This window comes from Neurospora hispaniola, assembly GCF_033458365.1.
Source record: "Neurospora hispaniola strain FGSC 10403 chromosome Unknown B0T23scaffold_5, whole genome shotgun sequence".
Classification (NCBI taxonomy): Eukaryota; Fungi; Ascomycota; class Sordariomycetes; order Sordariales; family Sordariaceae; genus Neurospora; species Neurospora hispaniola.
Window position 1 is genome coordinate 3,889,538 of NW_026944410.1, and position 23,002 is coordinate 3,912,539.

Consider the following 23,002-nt stretch of genomic DNA (forward strand, 5'->3'; position numbering starts at 1 on the left):
AAATGCAAGGAAGCCATCACGGCCGGACCCTTGCAGGGCTGATTGATCACTGTTCAGTGACAGGCGAGGGCCATGCTCGCCATGCTTTTAAGTGGGGCTACCTCGGACCAAATCCCCACTTTGACTCCAAACGTCTCCAATAGAAGTAGCGATTCCAGCCGGTGCCGAGCCGTGGCCCGCTGACCCCCGCTTTCCCCGTTCCTCGTACAGCTGAAGCCTTCCCTGTTGCGGTTCGATTTGCCGAGTTTCTTCAGGCGGCCCTTCAGCGCATCTTCAAGCGCTTGCACTAACAGTCCTGATGTCCATCATCTGACCAACCTCAATAACAGCATTCAACGAGAACCTTTCCTCTTCTATTAGCACCATCATCAGATAGCTGAACGAACAGATCTCTTGATCTATCTTTAATTCCATGTATCACACTCTCTCATATCTTTTCTTCGAAAACGGCCTGACCGGGCCTGCCCGAAAACATTACAAAGGAACGCTGTTTATCACAAATCAGTACACCTTCTCTACAAGATAGAAGAAGTTAAAATAACGTCATATCATTTTGAGGAATGGACAGAAGCCAAGCGCTCAAATAGGAGATTTTCGATTCTGAATCTCTCGAGTTTCTACGGTACGTCGGAGGCGGGAGATGGAAATATGGCTCCGGGGGTAACTTTGGGGGTCTCAAAAGAGACCGACCAGTCGATTTGAAATTTTGAGACGAACAAACTTGACATTAAGGGGGACAAAAAGCCAAAGAACTGTAAGATCGCCATAAAAAGGCTCTAGCATACAGGGAACTAAATGGGAAGGGATGCATATATGCAGCGACAGCCCATACAGGACGAAAGGAAGACGCAGAATGAAGGTAGGTAGGTAAAAATAAAACAAGAACCCCACAGAAATAACCTCGTAGTAGCAAATATTAGAGCTGCTCCTCTAGCTCGTGTTCTTCCATCTGAACTTCAAATCCCCATTTTTCGTCCCGGCCCTCTCTATAAATAAACAGCTTCTCGTTCATTTCGTCCTATTCGTAGGCAAACTTCTTCAATTTCCAGGCCGAAGCATCGTCCTTGGCTTTTGCCAAGACCACGAGAAGGTTTTGAGGGCTGTGAGGGTGATGGGCGACGGCATTGAAGAGCTCAATGGGGCTCATTGTGAAAACCCTTGGGAGCTCCCAGAAGCCCCAATGCGTCAAAATAACAATAGAGATCGCGGAAGCACTGGTGAGTGGCGACTAGAGCCATAAAGAAACAGAATTTTGCTAGGTCGCTTTCATCGAGCCACTATCGCTGAGCTTTTTCGCTACAGCACTTCACGGGCTGGGTTATACCCGCATCAACCGCCGCCAACACCGAAATCCTCAGGGCCAGGTTCTGGTACGTCTCGATGATGTCGGTCATCGGAGACAGAAAACTCATTCTGCATGGGAGCACGCCTTGTTTCTGTATTTCAGGTTTGATAGCGTACCCAGCGGCGATATGGCTTCTATAGCTTGAACCCGTGTCGATAACATCGTCACTAAACCGCCAGTGCCGTTGGCGATGAATTGTGCCAAATTTTGTGTTGTAGAGGTCTCGCACCATCTTTGTCAGAATCTCTAGGCGTACGTCATGTTGTACGACGTGGAACGGACGCGGCTCGAGGGGCAAGAAGAAAAGGTTTGGGAAAAACTCGTAAGAAAACCTCGACTGGCTGGGCAACGGGTAGTACTCGCTGCAAAATATGTTAGCCTCTTTCCTCACCCAAGGCCATGATGCGCGGTAGGAGGTGAGTTGAGAAAAATATTTCAGTTCGCCACTTACAGAAGTTCTGCGCTCCTTCCTCGTTCGTAAAAAGTCGCATTTCCAGTGACGTTTAGGTTGTACCGGACAATTGCTGGTGCCAGGGAGCATCGCTGCTGGACATAATGTCCGGCACAGTTGGTCTCGGATTTGAACACCGTATTAACGGTCAAGGAATGACCGTTTGGTCCCGAACTATCGGCAATATCGATGATGAAGAGGTCTTGGGCCCCCTCTACTGGTGATGTCGGGTTGAAGTGGTATGTCTCGCCCACCAAGTCCGCACATGTCACTCAACGGTCCGATACGATCGTCATGCTCTAGAATCTGCGGAACCCTTGCGTTGTCTCTAAGGACCAGTTGTTCGACTAAGAGTTCTGACCGATCGAATCCTTGGGCGAGACGGTCTTGCGAACCACCTTGGCGGAAAACATGAAAAGACATGATGTAAACATGAAAAGACATGATGTAAACATGAAATGATAGGATGTAAACATGAAAAGATAGGATGTAAATATGAAAAGACATGATGTCGGGAGTGATATGCACATCTAACGTCCCGTTGTTACGAATCGTGACATCTCCCTGGTACATCGAGTGACTCCAGAACCAAGCATTGCCGCATGCCACCACACAAAAGATTATGGACACTAGGGCATCAAAGCATCAGTATTGAAGGCACAGGTAACGAAAACTCAAGTATCTAGGTACGGGATAAAGAAAGTGCATACTGGTTAGGTAGGTAACTTACTCCATGCGACCCATAGGGCCTTTCCGCGCTTCACAGCCTTCATGGCTTCAGCCATGCTCGTCGTGCTTTCTCGAACATAATGAACTTTGCTCAACTGAATAAGAGATACCTACCGTGTCAGCAGTTGCGCCTTTGTTTGTTTGAAAGAGGAAGAAAAAAACTTACACTCATTCCTCTCCGTGCGCGAACCCAGAAGCCAATAATACCCCCAATTTTGAACCCAAAGGTGAGAGAGGCGACGCTGATCATGCTGATGCCGGAGACGAGCATTTGGGGTTCAAGCGGGTACGGCCATTCCGCGACCGGGTGGCCTACGGCCTTGGCCCGGAGAATGATGTTGGCTATGAAGCCTACAAGGTGAACAAGAAACCAGAGGTCAGCTGTGGAACAAGGCATGAGTGACTCCTTGTGACTGGACTAACAACTTACCAGCGATGCCCACCAAAATGGAGCAAAAGGACACCCACGGAAACAGCCGAAGCCAGTCGGGGACCCAGGCGGGCCAAGACAACTTCCAACCAGGGAAAAAGAACTTCATCCTGCACGGTGGATGGACGAAAGAAAGAAAAGGGAATTGAGAGGAAGGGATAGGCAAAGGAAAAAGCAAAAAGAGAAGTTGGAAAAGACACACGAAGAAAGAAGTTCGTCAAGATCAGCGAAGCAGGACACGGTACAAGTGCTCTCAAGGAGTGAAGAAGAAAAGGAGAACGACGGGGTGATCAGGTTTCATGGGCATCATTGAAATTTGAAATTGAGGCTAGAAAGTCGGAAGTGAGGATTGCCGGGTGGCCGGGCGACAGCGATTTGGCTAAACAGGAACAAAAGAAGTGGAACCTACATTTAAGGCAATGTCAGTGAGTGTGGGTAAGTGGTTGATTCTGTGGTAAAGTGCTGACCGAAAATGAAAAATACTAGGTACCTCCAGGTATCATCCGTTGAACGTCCTTTCCCACCAACAAAGCCACTTGGTTCGACCTCGCTCCATGACTGTGACGATCCTGTTGCCGTTCCTTCCTTCCTCAGAAATACTAGTCTTACCCGTTCGTAGTATCCTTCAGCTCCGGGCTCTTTCCATTTCAGTGAGTTGCAAATGCCTTTCTGGACAGGTGTAGTTCATTTCTTCCCCTCGAAATGAGACCCGCGAAATGAATGTTCGGGGTGCTGGGAGAAAGCTTGATGCCAACAAACTGCCCGGAACTTGGTAGTCGTTATTGGTTCAGGACTTCACTCTAAAATACACCCTTGGCTAGACCGGGATATTCACCATCTCGAGCCGATGTTATGCTGGTGTGATTCCAAGTGATGAGCGATAGTAAGCAATAGTATTTCAATGCACAGATTGCGTCTTGACCCGGCTATTGAGGTACTGCATGGCTGCATGCGGTGTTAGGAAAGCGACAGGGAAAGAACGATAAGGTAGGAGGGGGATGCAAGATGGCCTTGGATAAATTTGAACTGGCAAGCGTGAGTCCCACACATCCTGCAAGCGACTGCCGAAGATATTCATGCCCGACTGTGCTTGCATTATTTCTCATTGACCTCCGATTATTCTGAGAATTACAAGAAGCGGAAGGATACATGCAATCCAGAAAAAGCCAGCGACAACCTGCATCTCCCAATTTACAACGAGTGTTAAATAGCAAGGACCATCCAACTTCCTACCTCCTTCCCTCTTTCCTCCTTCCGTCCAACTTCAACCACAAAAGCCCCCGAGTCTTTTACACCAATCCCCATTATTTTCGAAGTTGCAACCATGAAGTCTCTTGTCACCGTGGCTGCACTTACCCTGGCTGCCCTTACCGGCACTGCCCTTACCGGCCTCGTTGCTGCCCCAGTTGACTTGTCCAAGTATAACCTCTCCAACTGTACCAAAGCTTACTTGCCTTATACTGCGAATGAAATGACCGGATGGGAGGTTAACGAGGAGCGAAAGTATGCGTACTGCGTCATCACCACCCGCAATTCCACCTTCTTCGACTACAAATGCTTGTGTAGGGGGGGAGACGGCTTGGGATCAGCAATCATCGATGCGGCTCTTCTAGATGGCGCTGTTGAGCACGATTGTGGGCGGGATTACTCCTTCAGTACGTACTAGGTACTTCGTTTCTCAGTATCTTCGTGCCTCGCTGGATACTTTGTGCGGAACCATCCAAACATAGATATGTCCAAGTAAACTAACGTGCCTCATTCGAATAAACAGAGGTAGTCTTTCCCGAGACGAGAAACTTCTGCCGCATTCTGTTGAACGAAGACGCCGCCACTGATCATGGGCAATTGTTGGAACGCTATGTTCCAACCTAGGCAAAACCCTCCTGCCATTTTTGACCCTGTTGTTACCGATGAACTGCCCGACCTTATCAACAAAGACCTCGCCACCGCCACTACTCGTCGGAGTCGATGGGCTTGAAGCAGCCACTTCCCCAGCCGGAGATTGACCTCGTTTCTGCCAAAGAATTGCCCGATACAAGGGTACAAGCTGAATGGCGTATCACAATGCGGTACGGAGTTGGACAGCTACTGCAGATTCAGCAACAGTGGCTTCTGGGGCAGGCGACTTGTGAAGTTTTGGGCGGTTGATTCTGTGCCTGGAGATGATGGGAGATGTACCCACGGAAAAGGGAAGCATTCCATGTGAGAAGGGATGTAGTACTTAGCTACGACTATCTACCTATGTAGATACATGTACGTACAGGGAGTGACGATGAATGAAAAATACAGCAGCAGATACCCAAGCAGTGAGTGGCCGTCAGGGCAGGGGTTTATGCCTGTGTAGTACTTTTCTTCCCAAGTGCACGTCCAAGTTGCGACTTCGACGACTAATGAAGCGACGGCATAACCTTCACTCATAGGCCAAGTGGCTCTGTGCCTCCTTCGTTCATTCGGAGACGGCTTCTGTGGATTTTCAGCTACAAGTTGTACTCCAGGCAGAACCGGGAAGGAACCACCAAAGCTTCATCGGAGACGGCAACCCCTGAACGCTTGGGTACTTGGAATAGAAAGATAAATCACACCAGCCCCTGCCCTCCTTCCCGACCTTCAGGTTTCCATGTTTTCCATGTTTTTGCGTAAGCGCCTCCGGTGTCTTCACAATTAACCACCAACACTCTCCGAAGTCGCCTTTCCTCCTTGGTCAAACTTTTAACTTGTCAGAACCTCCGACGTCTCCGCCTGCTCGCCCGCCTGCGAAGTTTTCCTTCCTCGACTCGCGTTCAAGTCTCGTGACTCCAACCATACCCACTCCGTCTAGTCGCCGCGCAACGACACCCTCACAACGGCCGGTCGCTGGTTCCCATCTCTCGTGGGCTCTAGCTACGTCTCTGGCTCCAGTATGTCGCTATTTTTGTGGCTGTAAATACGCAGTTGGGTCACATCGAACCCCCGTTGTTCACTTTCTTACACCTGCCCTCCAATTTGGCCGTCGTTATTACGATAACTACTCGTCGTTTGGTTCACGTGAACAGAGAGGGCAGTAATACCACATACAAATCGGGGATAGGGTGTACCGGCAACTATGCTGTTCACTTCTGCGTACTTCAGCCGTCGATTGTTCAGTACCGGTTGAATATAACTGGCAGCTCGATTACCTTTACAACGGTAATGTTCGATGCAGCGTATGTGTCCACCGTTTTTGTCAATGTCAACCCCTGCCGCTCATTGACCTTGGAAGAGGAAAGAGGCTAATAAGTTACGCAGTATGGACCAATCCAATGTTCTCCTCGTACCAGGATTTCCTGGGAAATTCGGTTTTCCCTCTCCCTGTCAAACCCTCCTTATATGATGGGCGTCTGGAGCTTTTCGCCAAGCTGGGAAAAAGCCTCTACGGCACGAACTATGGGGCCACGCGTGCTAAATCCTGGTGGCACTACGATGAGGACACGTTTGGCGTCAGTAACCAAAACCATATCGCCGCTGCATACGCCCACAAACCTGATTACCAGGTGGACGGCAGCCTGGCGCAGGACCACCCCTGCAATTTTGAGTTTCTCTCGCCCATGGATGATATACTCAACATGTACCGGCAATTGGCTATAAGAGTTTCGGTAATCGCGGCCGTACATACCAACGAGACCCAGTACGTCCCATTTATTGGGGAAAGAAGCGAGCGCCAGTGGTTGGCGAACAAAGAGCGGGCACAGGTCTGTTACCATGCGGCCATGATTGCGCATATCGTTGGCATTCTGCTTGTTGTTTTTATGCACCGGGGTTTCTGGAAGCTTGATAGGGAGTATTCAATGAGCCCACTGGAGCTCATGAATGCCGTAACCCATGGTTCGGATGAAAGCGCCCGGAGTCTTCTGCATATCTTACGAGAGGCTGAGGAGAATGCTTCGGCATCAAGACTGAAGGGGTTCGCCCACGAGTGGGACGTCGAACACGAGCAACTCGTGGTTTATACGAAGGGAGGAGACGGTCATTGGGGTTTCAAAGTTAAGGCGGAGGAGTACGAGTTGGCAGAGCAGCAGTAACGGTTTCCGCCTACTACCTAGGTATCCACCTACATGCGACGGCCGAGCTTAGTGGACGTCCATGGTACGATAACCGGCATTTGCATTTTAGGTCTCGTCAATTTCATTGATTACGTCCTGTAATGGACATCTTGTGGTGGTTGATTACCTTGAATTCTGGTTAGTTCGGTTCTATCCTCCCGTCTTGATCTTCAAACCAGGAGCAGCCATATCATCAGGTACCAGGAGACCGCAAATCAAAGGGTTACCTATTTTTCACCCTCCATCAACCTCCCATTTGAGCCTTACATCCACCTCTCGCCCTCCCAAAACCCTCTCACACAGCTCCAATACCTCCCCGCATTCTCCTCCCCCCTCGCATGCCCAACATGTCCCGTCCCCGCAAACTTCTCCCCCCTCACCTTCCCCTTTCCCACCCGTCCCTTTTGTGCATCCTCCATATGCGCCTCTACATCTCTATAACCCACCAACTCATCCTCCTCACTATAGATATACATCCGTCCCCTTTCCCTTTCCGCCCTCCCCTTTCCAGGCGTCCTATCATTCTGCTCCCTTGCTGCCCGTTCCAGCGGAGATTCCAGAAAGCGTAGGTGAAGCAGATGGGAAAGGAAGTTGCTCGTCCAGAGGAGGGAGACCCACATGTGAAGTAAGGGGGAAATGATCAGACGGCGGAGGGTATCCCAGAGAGAAGAGAACCCAGCGCGGGAAGCAGGCGGGAGAAGAACGTGCGAGAGGGCGCGGTAAGTGGGGAAGTAAGCTATTTGGCCTGGGGCGGAGTCGAAGATCGTTAGATGTGGTGGGAGACGGAGACGGGACTCGGACTGGAGGAGGTAGTGGTGCAGAGATAGAAGCTGGGCGGAACCGCCGTTGGAGAAGAGGTGGATTAGGAGGGTGGGTTGGTCTTCTTCATCGTTAAGTGGTGTTGATGGAGATGAGGAAGTGAGACCGGTGGTGGAAGAGCCAAAACTGTCGGAACCAGGTTGGAGCATTTCGGAACCGAAAATCTCTCGCAGGACGGGCACGGTGACTTGCATGTCGGGCCAGGAGCTCTTGGGCTGGAAGACGTGCTGCATCTCGGATTTGATGAGGAGGATGGGGGTGGTGGGGAATAGAGCCTGGTAGGGCGTGATGTATTTGGCGATGTGGGGGTCGCGGGCACCCATCCAGGAGCAGAGGAGGATGAGTTTTGGTGGTGAACGGTTGCCGGGTGTGGTGGTGGTGGTGGTGGTGGTTGTTGTTGTTGGAGACAAGGTGGTGGAGGAGGAGGGTCGGTAGAGGTAGACGTGTTGGGAGAGGCGGGTCATGAAGGAGAGGGGGGAGGAGTCTTTGGTGACTGCTTTGACGGTGGAGGCCATCATGTCGATGGGTTGGCTCCTTTTGGGAGCGAATTCAGTGTGTTATGTTGTGTTGTGTTGTGTCGAGAGGAAGAATGAGAGAAAGGGCTGAAGTGGAAGATTGGTGATGACGTTGGTGCGGTACTTCGGGGACGCGGAGTTGGTGGAGCGGGGTGACCCGGCGGAACCCACTAAATTCGTTTTGCGGGGCACCAGCTGGACTTTACCCCGTACTGCACTAACAATTATATGCCAAGCCCAACTGCCAGGGCCACCAACCTTAAGCTCCTGGAAGAGCCAGGCGGCCTGACCCTCTCCACAAATTCCACGTCCACGATTCACCACTTCACAGGTCATGACGGTCAAGACACTCCGCCGGCATTCAGTCGACCCAGCTTTCCGAAAAGAACGAACACTTCCATCAGGATAATTCCCCATTGAATCATTGTACGACACGTCTATCAACCGGCCTTAGATACTTCTTCGCTGGTGATCCTCATACCTCCCATCCGCTCGTGCCTAGCCCGGAACGAGCGCCAAAGCAAGGGGCCGACGACCCATAGCGAGATCACAGACCCGGCCCAACCACCGACGACACCCCGAACCTAGGTCCTGGACGTAAGCAACTATGTCCGGGCTTACGATGAGTACGAAAGAAGTCACACACAAAAGCACAAAGTTCACTTCCCTGAGAGCACAAGGAAACGCAAGTGTGTTGAAAAGAACTTCGCCTAGGTAACTCGTGTCAATCCAAACAATCTCTATGATACGCCAATTCTTTCCCCAAGCTCCTGTCCTGAATGCAGGCAGGCCTGAATCTCTTGACTTTCTTCCATCCTCCTTATCCACCTCTTCCCTTGACCTCATTACCGGCAGGGTAGCCCCTGTGACCCCGAACTGGGTCAAGGAGGCCTGTCTAGGACCAGGTGCGGGCAGGGCGGCCGGGCGTGGGAGAGACGGGACGCGAGGACCTGGGCGAACAAAGGTCCGCCAGACACGTAGTGAGCCGCCGGGGTGGCAGCCGGAACCGAAACCGGGAGGTACGCAGAGAGGAAGCAGTAGTCGGTGTTGTTCGTAAAGGTAGGTAGAGCGTTCTTGTAGATTTGACCTTGCCATCGCCACCAGAAGACTGGAGGCCCAACCTGCTCAAAATACCACAATCCCCGTCGTTGACCTAACCCGTACAGTGCGCTTCAAAACACTGCCATCCTCTACCGACATGGCTGAACGCCTTAATCACCCGACTGCTCGAGTCATTGCGTTGCGACACCCAACACACGCAACAGTCATCGCCTCACCCGTATAAAAGAGGCCATAAGCTCCGAATCCGACGACCACGGCGATGACATGGACTAGGAGTTCAACCCCTCCCCCCCTTCGCAGCAACAGCAGCAGTGCAAGCGCCACCACTTAAAACCACTGGCGGAGCGAATCCGTTCATCACCTCCCGTAGAGGTAGAGGAGGTCGGGGTTCGCTTGGGTATCGCAAGGGGTGTTAGATCCGGCACAAGACGTACAAACCGTAAAGCACAAACTGCTTAGCAGCTCGCTGAGATCGTTTTGGAGCCTCTGCTCAGAACAGCGCCGCCTTGTAATGCCTGGGACTAACTCGCGGCTGCACCATCTATAGCCGCGCGCAGGTAAGGAGGTTTCGCGCGCAGCACAAGAAGATATCAGACAATTCTGCTTCATCACTGGCTAGGTAATTTTTGACTTTGGTGGGCAGGTTGGGTGTGGGACATGGTTTTGGTGGTCAAGCGATTGCAATCCGTGATGGGATCGCTATACAAGGTTCCATGGTTGTGGGCAAAGGTGGTGGTTGGTTGATCAGGCTAGCTAACGGTTTACTACCGTGACCCACGGTTAAATACTGCACCAGAACCTATGCGCCCCATTGCACCCTCCACGATCGAGCTGTCCCGATCGCTCTAGTCTGTCACTCGTGGATTAACATCAGTGGCAATTCGGTTGCTCAAGTGGCCTATAACCTACCTCTATAGTTGTCCCGAAAAGAGACACCCGAGTGCATCAAAAAATAGGTAGTTGTGGCGGCCAGTACTAGGTGGCTTGGTGATTGTGGCTGTGCGGCAAACTCCGATGACACATTTTTACAAAGCGCGACTTTCCATAACCCCTTCTCAATCACATCAGGACGTAATGGCAGAGTCTGACGGATCGGCTTCAGTCAAAGACCATCCAAGATAATTCCATTGGGAAAAGCCTTGATGTCTTCCGCGATTTGTTCAATTACCTAGTCTTGTACGCCAGACGCACTAGGTCAGCTCAGCTATGAAGCCAAGCGGTCCAGTTTCCTTGCAGGTGCTCTTCCAACTTGTCATAAAGATCTTCTTGACGGCCTGGAGGTTGTCTCTTACTATTCAGCCAATGTCGGATCGGTCATTCAGTTCTGAACTTGGTTAGACGATCTACTTCTCGGTGCTGAGTTGTTTCGCGTGCGCCCTATCGATATGGTCGTACATCACAGTAGGTCGACAGTAATTAAACGTCTTTTTCCCGATTCAGCGCGGCCATATCATTCTTTCCATCAAATGCGACAAAGGGTTCGGCCCGGGAGATTTCTCCCTCACCATAACATTGGCATGCGCGCTCTGACACTTGTCCTTGAGGCTCTTCTTCTCGCCGTCAACATTGAAACTCGACCGTCCGCACCCCCGTGAAGGCAAGGCCGAGCGGGTAGCACCCGGACAAGCTGGTTTACGCGATGCCCCTCCAAAGGGACGACGCCGGTGTCGTACGCAACATTAAACGTCAGGAGGGGGGCCAGCAGGTCCCTCGAGTCGGCGACATCATTTCCACCGCCGTTGGGAGCCTGGAGGCACGTTGAAGCGGGGGATCAAGGTGGCATCATGCCACTTGCTGATCACTGATGCGGCCTTTAATCTCTTCAACGTCTTCAAGATGTAAACATCAGACGTGAGGTGTTGCATATGTGACCATACCTCTGCGATGATTGGTGCGATACATTGCGCCATAAATATCTCAATATTCTCGGTTAAGTACGGCCGAGATGCGCCGGCTGGCTGCGGAAACACCGGGGACAAAAGCTCAGTATGCCGAGAAGTATGCCGAGATCTTTTGAGAAGGAGTGAGTCAAGACCCGGGGGGAATCGGATGGCGACCCCGCTCGTCTCTATTGGCAATGGCGTCATGCAAATCACTCATGACCCGATATCGGGGGTCGTATGGAAGAGGTATATAACTCAAGCACCCGCATATTGAGGGGTAACCTGGCCTTTTGCTCCCAAACAACAACTCGACATCTCGCTCTTGACTTGAATCAACAATCTGCTATACCTTTGGTACGCGACCAGCGTCCGAAGAGCCATGACATCTATCACAATGGGAACTCCAAGATCGAGGTAAAGTAAACAAGACAGCTACCGGGTGTCCATGTTGGTACCGCCACAGTTGGTTCACACTTATCGCTCTTCCATGCCTTCTGTGACAAGGTCTTTGGAATGAGTTTGATACCATGGGCCAACTGCGGCGGTACCACGTTGGTCTGAGAAATACCGGCGAACTTGATCTGGATAATACCAGCGAAAGGATTGGCTTCTTGGGACCCCTTCCCCTCCCCTTATCGGAGATCAACTAACTCTAGGTTCGCAGCTCTGCTCGTGTTGCGCCAACATGTCTACCGACAAGATAACTTTCCTCGCCAACTGGTAAACACTGATGTATGCCGTAGCTTGTCGTATCAACCGCTGACGCAATACAGGCACGCTACGCCGTACCATGCACCGCTTTACCTTGCCCAGGCCAAAGGCTTCTTCAAGGAACAGGGCATTCAGGTGGCTCTCCTGGAGCCCAACGACCCCAGCGTACGTAATCAATTCCGTCTCAATGTGCCAGTTCCCGGCTAACAGAGTATGTTAGGACGTGACCGAAATTATCGGCAGCGGCAAAGTCGACCTTGGTTTCAAGGCCATGATCCACACTCTTGCTGTAAGATTCGTCATTCTCAGCCCTCACAAGATGGTCAAGTGCTGATCCTTCACCAACAGGCCAAAGCCCGTAACTACCCTGTCCTCTCGATTGGCAGCCTTCTGGACGAACCCTTCACCGGCGTCGTCTACCTCAAGGAATCCGGAATCACCACCGACTTCAGGTCCCTCAAGGGCAAGCGTATCGGCTACGTCGGCGAGTTTGGCAAGATTCAGATCGATGAGCTCACTTCTCACTACGGCCTGACTCCCGCCGATTACACGGCCGTCCGCTGCGGCATGAACGTCTCCAAGGCCATTATCAAGGGGGAGATTGACGCCGGTATCGGCCTCGAGAACGTGCAGATGGTTGAGCTGGAGGAGTGGCTTGCTTCCCAGGGCCGGGACAAGGCCGACGTCCAGATGCTTCGCATTGACGAGCTCGCGGAACTCGGATGCTGCTGCTTCTGCTCGATTCTCTACATTGGCAACGAGTCCTTCATCGCGCAGAACCCGGACAAGGTTCGGGCCTTTATGCGCGCCGTCAAGAAGGCGACTGACTTTGTCCTGGCCAACCCGGACGCTGCGTGGAAGGAGTATGTTGACTTCAAGCCTGTCATGGGCACTGAGCTCAACAGAAAGATCTTTGAGCGCAGCTACGCATACTTCTCCGAGGACCTCAAGAACGTCGCGCGCGACTGGTCCAAGGTCACCAAGTATGGTCAACGACTTGGCGTCCTGAGCCCAGACTTCACCCCCAACTACACCAACGAGTTTCTTGACTGGGCTCTGCAGCCGGAATCCAGTGACCCTACTGGCGACCAGAAGCGAATGGTTGAGCTTCAGAAAAATGTGGCTTGCTGCGGTGGCTTCCACCGCTTGCCCCTTGGGATCAAGGCTTGATTGGTGGAACAGGGTCGTCTTTGCTGCGGATGGCGGCAAGAGTTTACTTCCAAGCTTGGCTGCTATAGTCTGGGATCTTTTTGCGCAACCATTAGTTTCTGGTGGAACAAAGAGGCTCGTATCTTGATGGCTTCATCGACTCGGTTCCAGATGAGAGTATCGTGTGGATGATCGATGAGGGCCTCAAAAGGTGTAGCTAGGGAGGGCGTCTGCGACATTCATTAGTAAATGTCTTTTTCTCTAGTCTAATTGAGCTGCGCTCTTACACCGTGTAAAATGTGATCTGATATTCACCATTCGTTTGTCTTTATTTGAGATGTTATTGTGTCGACGACGAGTGTCCTTTCCCCCCCGAGACGCAGACGAGCATCATTTTCTTTTCTTAACAGTTTCTCCTAATGGCATCAAGTAACGACGACATACACTGCATCTTCCGGTGATTGAAGAGCAGGGAAAATGCCCAGCAAGCTGCCGGTTGCAGACAGTCAGTCAGTCCCCTCGTCTCGTGCTGAAGGGGCCGCCCGCTTGTTTCCACCGGTCGGGACGTCTATCACCCATGCTGACATGGACTTATCAGGCCAACCTCAGGCACGTTTCACGGATTGCTTTCATGGCTGGCACACATCAATGGCAGGGCTGTTCTTTGAGGCTTGAGGCGAAAGCAGTCTATATCAACGGTCCTGGCTGGCTACCCACTAGACGTGTAGGTATTGTTGACTACATACCTATCATTCCCACCTACTTAGACGAGACATGAATCTCGGGGGGTGACTGACTGACTGACTTATAGATATGGGCTGGTTAGGTACAACAGCTTTTTATAACAAAACAAAGCGCCACCACCATCAATGTTTTGGGCTGGCAATAGGTAAGGTAGGTAGGTAGCGTCACTTTATCTACCTGGAGGTAGGTATGAAAGCATTAGGTATGAGAGACATTAACTATCTCGTGAATTATGGAAGACCGCTATGCTAGTGTAAACTGGAAATTCACAAGGACCTGGATGACATTGACGTGTCAAGTAAGTAAAAAGAAAGAAGTGTAGAGAGAAGTCAGAGCGTGAAAAGGATCCATCAGCTGCACGGTCTACATATAAATCCAGTGGGGGGAAGGGGTTCGAGACGACGTGGAAGCTCCGTGAAAATTCGAAGATGATCATAACTACCTACTTCTCCCAATTCTCGATGAGAGGTGAGGTGTCCTTTGATGATGTAGATGTGTACCTTTGTTCCTGGGTAGGTATGTAGGTACCTTCACCTACAATGCAAGTTCTATCATGCATCCAGATGAATTCTCGTCTCGTCTCAGACATCCTCCTTGTCTCCTGTAAAGGAACGCTCAGCCCGCTTTAAAACAGACAACGCAGTTCATAAACACGCATCATTGTTTCCATGAATGTGTCAAAGAAGTATGTTGTATCTGAGGAACCAAGTTCCTTCGCAGGTGTCTTGGTAGGTATTGAACGGGTGGTCCAGATGGTTCAGTTCCTGGGCTTGCAATGCCTGCCTTCCATCTTCCCCTTTCAGGATTTCATCCCATCTCTCGTCCCAACAGCCAAGATGCCGCGCACCATTCGAGGTCCTTCCACATTCGCATTCACAGAGATGTAGAACCTTACTCAGTCCAATGACGCGTAACACGTCAAATGTCAAGTTGTTGTCCTGGCGACCGACAGCTGGCAGCCTGCCCGGGCTCCAGCGGACCGCTATTATTCGACGTCTCCCTCCCAGGACCCAGGTTGTGTCAATGACCGACCCTTCACATTCACCTTCACCTTGCTGTGACCTTCACTTCTGCCATTCACCAGCAATCTGCTCGTTAGCGTATTGTCCATTCTACTCCTCTTTTTTATTTGACCCCTCCCTCCGTCTTGAACTTTCTCTACCTAACGACAAAACACACAACCGTCAAACAAAACAAAACAATCGCTCATCACATTTCGCAACCCCCATCCATCCTGTTGCACCCTACTTACCTACCTTTATCTCTACTCACCAGATTAGAACGAGCCTGAGCTCTCGAGAACAGACAACGAACGGGCAAAGCTGATCAGTGCCTGTTAACAACATGTCGCTCTCCAAACCGTCAAAAGAACCAACTCCCCCGCCGACGCCCCAAACCGAGCCTCAGGCGACCGACATCCCACTTCCCGACTCGCCCATGGTCCTTCCACCCGCTGAGTCTCCATTCTGGACTGTTGTAGCTCAGGAGGCTCGTGACCTTGCTCGTACACTTCGTGCCATCAACAACGACGAAGATAAGATCCGGGATGATCCTGATTCCGTCAGCGAGATGGACGCCGACAACACAAGCATCCCCAAGCGTGATTCAGCCACCGAAAAGCGCAGCGTGACTCCCTTGTCCGAAGCCAGTGAAGAGCATCAAACTGTCGAGCTCGACGACGACACGATTCAGGGCAATCTTGATTTCGTGAGCGACACAGGCCATACCAACAGCCTCAAGCGCAACCCCACGTCCACAAGTGAAGAGCGCAGCATCACCCCTCCACCCGACCAAACTATGGACGAACAGGGCGAACCATCAGAGCTGCCCGAACCTTTGCGCAACCTCCCAAAGATTCCGGCTATGCTAGCAAAACTGAGCCAAAGAATCACTGACTTCGAAGCCGCTGAAGAAGCCGAAAACAACAGCACTTGCTCTGCACTTCTGGAGAGACAACAAAAGCTTCATGACGCTACTTCTTCTCTTCTCCTGGATGCACTGGCTGTTGCTTCTGTTGTCATGGCTGAGGGACACTCGCATGCATCGATCGATCCATCCCTGATCCCGCTCCCATCTGATAATGAGGAAGAAGACGATATTCAGTCGGAGGAGTCGGACGAGCATACCCCGAGTTTGTCGCTGCCATCCTTTACGAGAGGAATTGGAGGTGGGGTTGGCACCGGCCAACAACAAGATGACATCTACGAAGATGATGCGCTTCTGGGTCTGGGCTCAACTGATATCCCTTTCCCGCCGTCGCTGACTGTGTCGGAATACGATTCGGAATTTGAAGAGCAGGAAACCCCCAGCCTGGTCCCTCAGTTCATCGCCGACAATCTCGAGGCCCAGGGCAAAGACCACCACCTCCCTGACACAATCCCCACGTGTACTGCCTACGACGACATCGACTGGACGGACCTCCTTCCCGCTCCCGTTCCTGAAGACAGCTCATCGACCAAGGCGGTACCATCTTCAAGCTCAGACATCAAATCCTCGCTTGCCGTCCAAGTCGACCCAGCTGACGTCCCGCTGCCTGAGGATGATCCCTTTGGTGTTCCACGGGTTGTGGATGAAGATGATGGCTATGAACTTCCGGATCATTCGGACTTTGAAGCCTCGGGAGACCATGGAGATGGAGACCATGGAACTCAGGAAAATGAAAGTGACAGTTCGCAGTTGTTCGTTGATGATAGGAGCCCGCTGCCTGATCGGAGGCAGCTTGTAATCTCTACTTCGTCTGAAGATGAGAGGGAGGCAAATCTGGAGGAGTCACATCCGAAGGGTGACGCCGAGGCCGATGGTGATGATAGTCAGCCTGAATCCTTGTTAGAAGAGACTGTGGTCGCAGAAGAGAAGAGGCCAAGCAAGGAGGAGAAGGGCAAGGGAAAAGCCGAGCAGCAGCCGGAGCAGATGCTGTCCCCGCGTTCGCCAGTGTCGCCGTATTCTTCGGTCGAGCATCCTGTTGCTTTGGCACCGCCTATCGCACCGGCGGCGCCAATGGGATCTGTAGCACCAATTGTACCAGTTGCACCTTTTTCGCTGGATCATCATATGGGAGCTGATCAGCTCCCACCATCCCAGTCAGTGGTAATCCCCGAACAACAACCCGAACCCGCCCCTTTCCCTCGAGGTACCCAAGGCCAGCCGACCACCCCGCCGACTGCACATGTCCCTGTCTATGTCGGCAAAGCGACAGAACCCAGACTGGATCGTTACTCCCCACTACCCGCCCCTTCATCCCCTTTACTCTCCCGCTCATCCCCATGCAGAGCATACAAATCCTCGCAGCCGCTACCGCGCGAGTCACTGCTGCACTCGGTTCCTTATACCCCAGCGGTAGTGCCTTGGGATGAACAGAAGGATCTCCGTGGGCTGCCTCCGCTTCCCGATCCCGAGCGTCTACCGACGTACACGCGAATCTCGAAGACGACAGATAACTCGAGGGTTATGCCGATGTGGTTTGAGGGGTTTAATGCTGTAAGTCTCTCCCTCTTCCTAATCACCGAACGCCGACGACTAACCCATTTCCTCCGAAATAGCAAGAATGGCTCCTCATCGAGCCCTCCGCCAACATCATGTACCGCCGCATCCGGAACCAGTGGCACCCCTCCCTCCCACAATGGCCGCCATGCATCATCGGTCCCACTCCCTTGATCATGGAACTCTCCCAAATTGGCAAAGACGGTCTAGCCGGCGAAATCAACATCCTCCTCCACTGCGAGCGGTACTCCCCTCCGGGCTTCCTGCCGTGTCCACAACTCCGGTCCTTCACCAACTTCATCCGCGACTGCTTGGCCTTGCAAAATATCCGCGGCATCACGGTCCCCGACTTCCAGACTGTGCATGAGTGCAAGATCTGGCTTGAAACAGTCACCAAGAACGGCAGGATGCTATCCTTTATGGCTCTGCACTGCCACGTCGAGCGCCTGCGGTCCGGTGTCTTGCCCGGTACGCACGAGTTTCTGGATGCGATCCGGGACATGGGATGCCAACTGGGCTGGAACGAAAACGTATATTTCTCCAAGACTTTGGTGTTGCAGGAGTTTAGACATGTACCAAAGTACGACTCGACGTCGACGCCGTTTAGTCTGAGGGGGAATCAACAAACTCAGAATCTGGGCCAATACTTTGGCTACGGCCAAGGCAAGACCACGGATTATTGCATTGCGCTGAGGGATGACCACCCTCACCTCAATATCAGAGTGACGCTTGCGGCGTTGAATACCCTCAACTTTGAGTGGCTGAAGTGGGTAGGCCCGCCGGACGCCTGGGTCAAGACCTGGGATCCTTGCGATGAGGTGGTTGGGCCGCAAAGCAGGACGCGTCTTGCCCAAATAAGACTGAGGAGAAAGGATTTGTACGATGAGTTCACGGCCCTAAACGGACGGGTCGACGGGTGGTTTGAGGATCACCCTGAGCCGCCGAGGACTGCGCTTATTGCGGGAGGTATGGCATCAAGACTTTGCGCTTGTCGTCAGTGCCATTATGCAATCTGTCATCAGCAGCACCATGATGATGAGAGTGTGTGTGAGTGTGATGATGAGACACCCAGTTCATCGGGTAATTCTTCTCCGGGGAGGACTAGGCCGGGTGGTGATGGGCTGCAACCGCTTCCCAGATCGAGACCGCTTCCGGATCCGCCCAGGCCAGGGTTCAGTAGCCTGGCATATGCGGATGGAGAGAGCCTGTTGACAAAAGAAGAACTGACAAGTATGCGTCGGGCCGAAGAAATGATGGACCGGATGGACAGGAAATTCGACAAAAACCTCGAGCATTTGAACCCTCCCAAACGGCGAAAGACCGAGGCCGCTGCCGAAAGGGCTGAGGCAATAGATGCCGAGGCGGAGGAAGCGAATCAGAAGGCCGCAGAGCCTGACACGAGGACCGAGGCGCAGAAGGAAAGGCAGCGCCGAAGGAACAGAAAGAAGAAGGAACAAGAAAAGGAGGCCAAGAAAAAGAAGGCCGCCAGGTCCGAAGTGGTCGCCGAATCGAAGGCTCAGATTCTTGAATCCCTCAAGACCGGCGGGTTTGATCGAGAGGCAATTAAGAATGTGGTCAATGAGACCATGGCAAAGATTGGGCCGAAGCCAGGTGCTCCCGAGGACAAGTCCAGAGGTCAGGCCCTTGCAAATAAAGGCGATCTGAGCACAGAGGAGGTGGCTCACTATCGCAATTATACGAAGTCTCTTTATGCCGACCATCTCAAGCGCAAGGAGGCAGGTGAGAGTACCAAGCTTTTTGGCAAGTTTGAGGTCCCGGCCGATATTTCCGAAGAGGGTTTCTTCGATTTCTTCCTCAATAATCTTGGCATTGTTGAAACCGACGACAGGGGTGCTTTTGCGATTATAGAAGAGGGCACTGGAGGTCAAGACTTGCTTGACAGCAAGTGTGGCGGATGCATCCCCGAAGACGCACACCAAGATGCTGTTGACAATGAGCTTGGACAAGCTAGCATCAAACCCTCGCCAGTCAACGAGCAGGATGTGCCTGCAGAAACAGTCAAACATCAGCCAAAGAACGTTCACTCAACAGCAGGCCCTTCCACACACGATGTTCCGGATCACGATACCGACGGCGTTGTTCAACCAAAGCAACTCGGCAACATCGCCTCAGCAGATATTGCACAGCCTTCTCCAGAGCAGCCCGCCGGTCCTGAAGCTACTCCCAAAGCCGCCCCTAACGATACAACCGCCGCCACTCCCAATATCGCCCCTACTGATACTTCCACCCCTTCCCACGACTTACCTAACCATGACGCCAATTCCACCTCCAACCCGCCTCCCTTCGACAGGTCTAAAGAAGCCTCCAAAGCCAAGAAGGAGCGCCGCAAGCTCCGCAAGCGTCTCGACCGCGAAAAGGAAGAAGCCCGCCTTCGCGAACAAGCAGCGGCGCGCGAAGAGCTCCGTCGCCAAGCCGAAGCCCGCCACCAAGCCGAACTCGACCAGAAAGTAGCTGAAGCCCAAAGGAAGCTCGATGAAGAGAAGGCTCGGCGTTTGGAGCAGCATCAGAAAGAGGAGATTGCTCGGTTGCAACGGGTCAAGGAAGAGGAGGCTCATTTGCAGAAGGTCAAGGAGGAAGAGGCGAATAGGAAGGAGGAAGATATGAGAAAGAGGGAGGAGGAGGAGCGGTTGGCTGAAGAGGAGAAGAAGAGGCAGGAGGAAGAGAGGAGGAAAGATGAGGAGAGGCAGAAAGAGGAGGAACGGATTGCTGAGGAAAAGAGAAGGCAGTTTGAGGAGGAGGCTAGGCTGCAAGCGGAGAAGGAGTGGTATGCCAAGGAGGAGCAGAGGAAGCTCAAGGAGGCCAACCAGAAAGAGGAAGCCAGACGGATCGCCTTGGAAGCCAAGCAGAAGGCGGGACTTGAAGCCAGGCAAAAGGCTAAGCTAGAAGCTATACGGTTGGCTGAGATGGAGGCCAAACGTAAAGCTGAAGAAGAGCGAGAAGCTGAGCAGAAGCGGAAGGCCGCCGAGGCCAAGCGCAAGGCCGACGAGGCAAAGAAGGCCGCCGAGGAGGTCAAGAAAAAGGCCGAGGAAGTTCGTCGTCAGGCGGAAGAGGAAGTCAGGCTTAAGCAAGAGGAGGAAGCCAAGCGCAAAGCCGAGGAAAAGAAACGCCAAGCTGAAGTGAAACGACTGGCTGAGAAAAAGCGGAAGGCCGAAGCCGCTCGCCAGGCCGAAGAACAGCAGAAGGCGGAGCTCAAGCGACAAGCCGAAGTGAAACGCCTTGCCGAAAAGAAACGGAAAGCGGATGAAGCCGCTCGACAAGCTGAGGCCGAACTGCACGCCGAACTGCAACGCCAAGCAGATGAAGCCGAACGTAGAGCCCAAGAAGCTGCACAAAAAGCTAGAGCCGCTCTCCAGGCCGAACTTCAACGTAAAGCCGAGCTCAAGCGCCAGGCCGAAGAGAAACGAGCCGCCGAAGCCAAACTCAAAGCGGAAGCGGAAGCCAAAGCCGCAGCAGAAGCCAAGCGCAAAGCCGACCTCGCCAAACGGCAGCAAGCGGAATAGGAGTCCAAGCGCCGGGCAGAGGAAGCTAGGCAGCGCAAAGCCGCGGAAGCTAAGAAACGCGCGGCCGAGGCAAAGAAGAAGGCTGTTGAGGAAGTTGAGCGTCGTCGTCTGGCTGATCTGGAAGCTGCTGCTCGTCGAGCCAAGGAGGAGGAGCAGCGTCGGCTCAGGGAGGAGGCCGAGCGGTTGAAGAGAGAAGCTCAGGCCGTCCGCAAGGCGGAAGAGGAGGCTATTCGTAGGGCGATGGAGGAGGCGAGGGTTAGACGGGAGGAGGAGGCTAGAATTCGGCGTGAGAAGGAGGATGTTGAGAGATTAAAGAAGGAGGTAAAGGAAGCTAGAGAGAGGGCCAAGAGGGAGGAAGCAATGAAGAAAGCTGCCGATGAGGTCAAACGCCGGAAGAAAGCTCAACGTAAGGCGGAGGCAGAGGCCAAGCGGAAGGCCGAAGCTGAAGCTGCTCAGGTCAAAGCTGAAGGCGAGGCAAAACTTGGACAGATGTTGGGGATTCAGCAGGTTGACAACTCCCTAACACTGGCTGAGCAAAAAGCCACGCCCTTCCACGAACAGCAGATGCTCCTCCAAGAAGCCTGGCACCAGATCGACGAATCCCTCATTCTCTCCCAACAGGCGCATAACTCCCTTCTTCGTGCTCAGCACCACAACTCTGAGGCCTTCCGCCAACTCGGAGAAGCCGACCTTCTTCTCTCGCTCTCGCAGGACGTCTCGCAAGACTGCCAAAATCCCCAAGATAGTCCAAATCTGATCTTGGCCCGGCTTCGCTTCGACGAAGCCATCCTTCAAGCCCAAGAAGGCTACCGTCTCCTCCAAGAAGCATGGGACTACCACGATTCTTCAACTCGCACCGCCGAGCAAGGTCATCGTTTGCTAGTGGAAGTCAGCCACGATGGAGAATACGAACGGTCAGCCGCGCAGTACTCTTTAGTGGAGGCACGCCATCAAAATGACGAGGCATTTCGGAGGGCGGAGGAAGGTCGCAGCGTACTCGAGAAGGTGTTTACAGAGATGGGAATTCCTCTTCACCATGAGAAGAAGGAGGGACAGCCACTTGCCGACCGTGACACCCATATTCCCGGGCAAGAACCCGGCACCATCCCCATCACCGCCCCTCCCGCCACTCACCACCAGCTGTCTGACCCGGAAGCCGACGCCGATACCGAGACTGCGTCCTCCAGCTTCGAGAGCATGTCTACCACCACAAGCGGTGACCAGTCGGAAGCTCCAACCGACAACCGTCCCTACGAAGAGCGCCTAGCGGCCTTCATCAATAATCAACTCCTCACCTATGGCGTTTGGGACCCGGAGTCATTTTATGTTCGGTATGACCCGCGCAACCCAAATGGTCCGCGGGCGCATGAGATGCCAGTGATGAGTGAGAGAGAGCGCCTTGGGGATGCTGCTGGCAGCGGCGCAATGCGTGCGAAGGAGGCGTGGTGGTGAGTTTAGGTATTGTTGTCGCTGAGCGAGCCAGGGACGAGCAATGTTGGCGAGATTGTGGTGTGCCAACTTCGGGTTGCAGCTTTCATGGCGAGCATGTCGGGGTATAGATGACTTGGAGGTAATATGGTAGCGAATATCACGGCGCTCATTGTATTTAGAGAGCCGGTTAGATTGATTGAATTACATCATGAGCAGATTTTCCAAGTTCAAAGGTTGAAGTTGAGGGCGTTCACAGCACTGTAGACATTGTGAGGTGATTGCGTTGAGTGTGGCATTGCGTGAGGAATCAAAATGATGATGGTCACTAATCCAGGTGAGTGAGCGTTTGTATCAGCGTTTGTAGGTTGGGTAAGTTTGCCTGGATGGTGTCGTGATTGATCCATCCCAAATTGGAAAAAGATGATGGGAGGTGATGAAAGGGAACAAAGTTGGGTCGGATGACGAGAATTGCAAGCTTGCTCACGATGCACTACAGAAATTGTTAGTACATGCCATAAAATGCACCAGCACCGAGCACCCGAAAACGAGGCACATACCCTAACCCTACAATATGTCCTCAATAATCGGAAGTCAAGAGCGATCGCAAAGGATCAGAACTTTGAAATGAGCGGCGGACGGAAGAATGTTTCTTTTGGCGGGAAGGCAATGGAAAA

At 52.6% G+C, this 23,002-nt stretch overlaps 7 protein-coding genes across 7 annotated transcripts; 4 read left to right on the forward strand and 3 right to left on the reverse strand.

Annotated features, from left to right (window-relative positions):
* Window positions 1-916: 916 nt before the first annotated feature.
* B0T23DRAFT_444467 (uncharacterized protein) lies at window positions 917-3,064 on the reverse strand (the record flags this gene model as incomplete). Its single annotated transcript, XM_062840898.1, has 7 exons — window positions 917-986; window positions 1,035-1,214; window positions 1,279-1,791; window positions 2,239-2,425; window positions 2,527-2,620; window positions 2,692-2,876; window positions 2,956-3,064. The coding sequence occupies 7 exons, from the start codon at window positions 3,062-3,064 to the stop codon at window positions 917-919; spliced, it is 1,338 nt and encodes a 445-aa protein (XP_062692373.1).
* Window positions 3,065-4,279: 1,215 nt separating this feature from the next.
* B0T23DRAFT_397207 (uncharacterized protein) lies at window positions 4,280-4,827 on the forward strand (the record flags this gene model as incomplete). The annotated part of the gene is made up of 2 exons (XM_062838282.1): window positions 4,280-4,610; window positions 4,727-4,827. 2 exons carry the CDS (start codon window positions 4,280-4,282, stop codon window positions 4,825-4,827), a joined length of 432 nt encoding a protein of 143 aa, XP_062692374.1.
* Window positions 4,828-6,233: 1,406 nt separating this feature from the next.
* On the forward strand, window positions 6,234-6,992 carry B0T23DRAFT_397208 (uncharacterized protein; the record flags this gene model as incomplete). The annotated part of the gene is made up of 1 exon (XM_062838283.1): window positions 6,234-6,992. The coding sequence occupies one exon, from the start codon at window positions 6,234-6,236 to the stop codon at window positions 6,990-6,992; it is 759 nt and encodes a 252-aa protein (XP_062692375.1).
* A 43-nt stretch (window positions 6,993-7,035) lies between these two features.
* B0T23DRAFT_341143 (uncharacterized protein) lies at window positions 7,036-8,490 on the reverse strand. The gene has a single exon (XM_062835886.1). The coding sequence runs from the start codon at window positions 8,348-8,350 to the stop codon at window positions 7,277-7,279; it is 1,074 nt and encodes a 357-aa protein (XP_062692376.1). The 5' UTR covers window positions 8,351-8,490; the 3' UTR covers window positions 7,036-7,276.
* Window positions 8,491-8,806: 316 nt separating this feature from the next.
* Window positions 8,807-9,604, reverse strand: B0T23DRAFT_178375 (uncharacterized protein). The gene has a single exon (XM_062833036.1). It carries the CDS (start codon window positions 9,440-9,442, stop codon window positions 8,846-8,848), a length of 597 nt encoding a protein of 198 aa, XP_062692377.1. The 5' UTR covers window positions 9,443-9,604; the 3' UTR covers window positions 8,807-8,845.
* Window positions 9,605-11,558: 1,954 nt separating this feature from the next.
* B0T23DRAFT_178397 (thiamine biosynthesis protein NMT-1) lies at window positions 11,559-13,475 on the forward strand. Its single transcript, XM_062833037.1, has 4 exons — window positions 11,559-12,012; window positions 12,066-12,168; window positions 12,224-12,292; window positions 12,352-13,475. The coding sequence occupies exons 1-4, from the start codon at window positions 11,978-11,980 to the stop codon at window positions 13,171-13,173; spliced, it is 1,029 nt and encodes a 342-aa protein (XP_062692378.1). The 5' UTR covers window positions 11,559-11,977; the 3' UTR covers window positions 13,174-13,475.
* A 1,765-nt stretch (window positions 13,476-15,240) lies between these two features.
* B0T23DRAFT_319736 (uncharacterized protein) lies at window positions 15,241-22,349 on the forward strand (the record flags this gene model as incomplete). Its single annotated transcript, XM_062835139.1, has 3 exons — window positions 15,241-17,373; window positions 17,436-20,763; window positions 20,917-22,349. 3 exons carry the CDS (start codon window positions 15,241-15,243, stop codon window positions 22,347-22,349), a joined length of 6,894 nt encoding a protein of 2,297 aa, XP_062692379.1.
* Window positions 22,350-23,002: the final 653 nt, after the last annotated feature.